The sequence below is a fragment of the Fistularia commersonii genome, chromosome 32, assembly GCF_037954325.1.
Source record: "Fistularia commersonii isolate RoL2024-O1a breed Wild chromosome 32, RoL_Fcom_v1.0, whole genome shotgun sequence".
Lineage (NCBI taxonomy): Eukaryota > Metazoa > Chordata > Actinopteri > Syngnathiformes > Fistulariidae > Fistularia > Fistularia commersonii.
This window is the reverse complement of record NC_141315.1, coordinates 6,481,490-6,487,489: the sequence shown is the minus strand read 5'-3', so window position 1 is coordinate 6,487,489 and position 6,000 is coordinate 6,481,490. Positions and strand designations below refer to the sequence as shown.

Here is a 6,000-nt window from a genome sequence, read left to right as displayed (position 1 = left end):
AGAAAATATTATCTTAAAGATAAATAAACAAACAGAACAATGACCTTCTCCATCCAGGCGCTCAGACCTACTGACACACTGTGGGAAATCTCCTGCGCGGGGATTGGACGGATGAAGAAGAGAGAGGAGAGAGGGAGAGAGAGAGAGAGCGAGAGAGAGAGAGAGAGAAAGAGAAAGAGAGAGAGAGAGAGAGAGAGAGAGAAAGAGAGAGAGAGCAACTCTTTCCCACCCATCCACAGCTACTGAACTACCAGGAGCCCCGTCAGAGTTGGATGGAGCGGAGCTGCGACTATGCCCGGACGCTTGGACTCCCACCACTAGATCCATCCGATCGGTCCGAGCCACCTCTCTCCAAACACCCACGCACCCACACACACACACACACACACACACACACACACGGTCACACGGTCAACAACACCAGCGTCCACTCGTGACCGGGGATGGATTCCAGGCTGCTGATTGGACCGGGGGTCTTCACTCCGGACCCGATCACCCGGGCTCCGTGGAACATCAGCTCCATCAGTCCGCACCGGCTCATGGAGCTGTCTCCGCTCGCCACCGCCGTGAGTTACAAGCCACCCACCTTTTATTTTTTATTTTTTAAATTTTTTTTGCAATTTATATTGTTACGAGCCTCATGTTGATTTTCACGTTATTTATTCATTTTTTTCCATTATTATTATTGTTGTGGAGAGCGTCCGTGCGCCGCGACGACCTTTAGTGGCGCCGATGTCCAGCATCCACACGCTATGATAATACTACTACTGATAATAATAATAATGATGATAATAATAAACTACCTTGTGTTGGTTTGAGGAAGATCATTCATAAAATCCGAAGTGTGGTGGGATGTTGGTGGGTGGGCGATGTGTGTTTAAGGTGTTAACTCTGTGAATGAATCACACCATCCTTCGCTGCGCATCTGCGCTCACTTCATTCAGCGCCGCGCCTGAATGGAGGCAGCGGAGTCCGGGGTTTTTCCTTTTTTTTTTTCATTATTACTATTTATTTATTTATTTGGCTTATTTCTTTCTTTTCTTTCTTTTTGAAAAGAAGAAAAAAACACAAGTCGTCCGGATGGTGATTTGTGTCAAATATGTTCCATGTAAATAATTATAGTAAATATATATCTCTATATATATATTTATATATGTATATATATAAATTTTGATGGCCCAGATTTGATACAAACCACTGGACTGGGTGTTTTTCCTGCTTATTCTTCTTTTGTCCAAAGGTAGAGTGGACTAGTTAAAAAAAAAAACAACCCCTCAATCAATTGTTTCCACCTAAATAGTTAGGTTTTTTTTTTTATATTTACAATATATATATATATCAAAATAATGGGTTGGTTGGTGCTTTTAAAATGATGTATTGTATGCCTCTGGAAGAGAAAGAATAAGCAAAAATCAGCAAACCACCTGTCCTAGTGGTTTGTCATATTTGTTCCATTAGAAGTTTAACTTTTTTCTATCTATCTATCTATCTATCTATCTATCTATCTATCTATCTATCTATCTATCTATCTATCTATCTATCTATCTATCTATCTATCTATCTATCTATCTATCTATCTATCTATCTATCTATCTATCTATCTATCTATCTATCTATCTATCTATCTATCTATCTATCTATATCCATCTTCTTCTGCTTATCCTGAACTCAGGGTCACAGGGGATGCTGAAGCCTATCCCACCAATCCAATACAAATATGTATGGAAAAAATACATATATATACAGCAAAATGTACATAATATATATTTTGTTGTAGCGTCCATGTGAAAAAGAAGACTGCACTTCATCACTTTCAACTGGTGTGAGCTTTGGGATACTTATTAACACTTTTATCAGCAGGCATTGTCATTTTTTATTGGCCGGGAGAGACATGGATTTCTATTATTATATGTCTTTTAATTATAGAGTGTGTGATGAGGCTGACCTTCGAGGGAAGCGTCCTCTCACACAGATGGGATCTTCTATACTGGAGAATGAGTGTGGTTTTCATTTAAAACTCTGAGCTTCCCGAGAGCTCCCTTTTCCTTTTACCACAGTTTTCTTCTTTTCCCCCCGAAATAGCCTATCGAGTGTGCGATCTGTGCAAGATTTGAAAAATGTGGCTACAACACTCAAACACGAGGAGTGTGTGTGTGTGTGTGTGTGTGTGTGGGTGTGTGTGCGCGTGTGTTTGCACACGCTTTTTGCGCAGTTTTGGCAGTAACACTGTGTGTGCGTGCAGGTGGTAGTTTAGGATCACGCTCTGCAGCTCATCGGTTTGTCAGCTGGCAAAACATGTCATTTGAAATTGCTAACTTTTTGATGGGGACAGCCAGGCGGCACATAGCAATTTGCGGTTCAGCCTCGCAGCAGGGGGGGGGGGAGTCCCCGGTTCGATTCCGATGGATGCAAAAACATGCAGGAGGATCATTGAGAATCTAAATTTCCCAGATGTGTGAATGAGAGACTTAATGGTTGTATGTACAGAACAACTTTAGCGTACGAACGCACCTGATCATGAACAAATCGTCCTTCTTTCCACTGCTTCTGCTCGCAACATTTCAAAAAAGGAAGCTCAGGCTCTTTGCAATTTAAATACTTGAAAACAGCCTATTAGCCTCTCATTACGCGAATTAAAATACGGAAGATGTCAACTTACGAACGCCCCTAATCACGGACAAATCAGCCTATGAGTTTTCGATCAAATACCTGAATACACAAACAAACAAACTCTGGCTTTTCGTGTTGTGGCCTTGTAGCGTAGCGGCAGCTGTGCTTGCTACTCCTCGTTGTTTACATCATTCATCATTGTGTCCTCCTGTTATAACGCATTTTGTGCTTTTTCAGTCAGCTCGCCTTCAATATGTCCCTCAAAAAAGCTAAAAGTAGTCCTAGTTGTGTTAAGAAGATATTAAGAATTACAGTGCCGACGGAGATTATAGCTATATGAGTGCGCCGTGTTCGTGATGCAGATCTGGCCAAGCACTACGACATGGCTGAGTCAACCATCTCTACAATCCCGAAGAACAAAGATGTGCGAAAGGCGGCTGACGTGGCTCAAGGGGTGACTACGATTACAAAGCAAACTCCTCCAGTCTTGGAAGAAGAAGAATAGTTATTATTAGTTTGGATCAATGAAAGGCAGCTTGTTGGAGATAGCGTTAGCAAGGGTCTCATGTGAGAAGGCTTTACTTTTGCTGATTCAGCAAAGGAAATGCTGAGTACAACTGCATGCAGGAAGGGAAAGAACACCAGAAACACAGTAATGACTGAGGTTATCTTTTATTCTTATTCCTTTCTATATTTTTGCAACAAATAAAACCCCCACAAAAAAATCAAAATAATGCAGTATGTATTTTGGGGGCTGGAGAATGGATCGATGGGGTTTACATTGATTTCAATGGGAAAACTCAATTTGTTTAGCAAAAATGTCGGTTGATGAACAGACTAATAACAAATTCAATTCGTAAGCTGAGGTTCTACCGCATAACCGACGTAGTTAATGCGATCCCTGCGCTGTATTTGATGCCTGCAGATATTTGCGGTCGCCGGGGAGGCAGCTTCTTGCTGTTTTCTATATATCTAAATTCTAAATATCGCAACATGCGGAACACGAATAAATAAATAAACGGTTCCAGGTTGACGTTTGCTAACGCTACTGACACAGAGCTTATCTGGATTACGGAAAACATCGCGACCCCTTGACATTTCCTCCAGTGTCATGACGAGGCTGACATTTGAGACGCTGGAAATAATTTTCAGATGAACCGCTGTAAACTTGCTCACGTTTGTGGGAATAAACAGTGTTTATAGTCGTTTCCGATAAAACTCTGAGACGCTAACTGACAGTGGCTGCAAACTTCCAGTTTCCGATCAAATTTTGAATCGATTGTGGCTTTGCAGGGTAGTGTGGTCATGCGTGGTACTCCGCCTTCATTGTTGTGTCCTCCTGTTATAACGCTTTTGAACGCTAAAACTGCGAGTAATAGTGGTGTTAAGAAGAAGTTAAGAATTTCTGTCAGAGTGAAGAGGGAAATTATAGCTATATGTGAGCGCGGTGTTCGTGATACAGATCTCGCCAAGGAAAATAAGTCAACCATCGTTACAATCCTGAAGAAAAAAAAACTGATGTGACTAAAGTCGTGACTACAATAACAAAGCGAAGGCCTCAATTCTTAGAAGAAGAAGAAAAGTTATTGTTTGTTTGGATCAATGAAAGCCAGCTTGCTGGAGATAGTATCAGCAAGAGTCTCGTGCAAGGAACCCTGGTTCCATTCCAGCAGGGGAGTTTTCTGTGTAAAGTTCCCACATTCTCCCCATAAGCGTGCAGCAGGTTATTTGGAAAATTTGGGAAACTTGTCCAGATTTTGTGGTTGTCCTTCTGTATATGTGGCCCTGTGATTGACTGGAGACCCGTCCACGTCGACTTCCGGGGTGGATACCCGATACCCCGGGAGGGTTGTCTCTATATAGAGTGTGAATGATGGTGAATGGGTTTATATATTTCTGTAAATAATGTTTGAATGAGGGAGTGAATGGTTGGATATTTTTCTGTGTATGAATTGGTATTGAGAACTCAGTTGAGAATGAGTTTGAATTAGACAGTGAATGATTGTATGTCTCTATAAGACGCGTGAATGAGAGGGTGAATGGTTGTGTATATTTCTCTATATTGTAGCGACCCCGTCATAAAAACTATAAGCTGTCAACCTGTCACTCGCCGACCCTGCACTGATCACTGGACGGCAGGCTTGTCATATAGGATGCGGTCTGGTTATTGGGGTAGAGAGGCGGGGGAAAGGATGGATATGGGTGAGGAGAAGGAAGTTTTGAGAAGTTAGCAGAGAGAGCGTTATGGAGCACAGCGTCAAGTATGGGTGCACTAAGGAAGTGTGGAGAATAAAGCGACGACATCTGAAAGGAGAGCCTTGTTGCGGACGTCTTCATTGAGCCATTACACTGGTGTCAGAAGTGACTTCGGATAAGTGCCGACGTCCTGGTGGAGATTGTCACAGCTCGCTGGAGTTAGCCTGTTAGCCGGTGCTAGCATGGTCAGCGGCCGAGGTCTGACGAGGAGGATGACGGTGCTTTCGGGTGGTCGAACGAGGAGGCCGGTCAGTTCAATGCAGCCAGAGACCTGGTGGGAGGCGTTTGCGTGACGTCATCGTTGGACATTCGCGCCACTCCTCACCGCATCGGAAGTGACCGACAGGCGGGTAATGACTGCAGAGGCAATGGTACGCCGCATCCGGCCGTTGTCTCGGGCCGTGAAGGTCCCAAGTTCGTCAGATTGGGAAGCTTTTTGAACTCTTAGCCGACACACAGGGGTGGTCGATACAGAGGAAAGTGCTGCGACTGGCGTTATGTCTCATGGACGATGGGCTGTCGTGCTTCATGCTGTTAGACCCTCATGAGAGGCAGGAGTATGGGAAGTTGTCGGGGGCCCTACAAAGGTGTTTTGGCCAGTGTGTGCAACCACTGGCGAACCAATGCGGGTTTTGGCTGGCGACATAGAGAGCCTGACGCGGGGAGCCTATGTCCGCATGCTGTCAGATTTACAGGGGGAGCTGAGCTGCGAGCAGTTTGTTAGAGCTCTTTGCCTCGCAGAGCTGCGTGTCCAGGTGCAGCTCCTGCCCCCCAGACCCTGGAGGCAGCCTTGGAGATGGCTGTGGAGAGGGAGATTGTCCTGGATGGGGTTGACACAAGCAGTCAAGAGGAGAATCCTCCTCCCGTAAGGGCTACAGTTGCGAGCCCTGTGGAGGGAGAGATGCCAGCGTGGGTTAATCAGGTAGCGAAGCTGTTTAAGGCTGTGACGCTACAGCCGACAAGTAGGACACGCCCAGGGTCAGCATGGAGGGAGTCCCTTGTTCAGCACTGGTGGATACAGTGATACCGGAGGGGATGTTGCTTGAAGCCATCAGGTTGTGTTCACGCACAGTCACAGATGAGCCGGCTCTGTTGAAGGGCAGGGGTCCGCTGTCTGTGAAAGCGGGGGGAAGA

General features: G+C 44.9%; 1 protein-coding gene across 1 annotated transcript in view; it reads left to right on the top strand.

Moving 5' to 3' along the window:
* Window positions 1–248: 248 nt before the first annotated feature.
* Window positions 249–6,000, top strand: part of LOC147215271 (melanopsin-A-like) — a 35,119-nt gene continuing 29,367 nt past the window's right edge. The window contains exon 1 of the mRNA XM_086139948.1: window positions 249–566. Within this exon, the coding sequence (XP_085996074.1) occupies window positions 444–566 (123 nt within the window). The 5' untranslated portion in view covers window positions 249–443. The remainder of the gene's footprint in view (window positions 567–6,000) is intronic.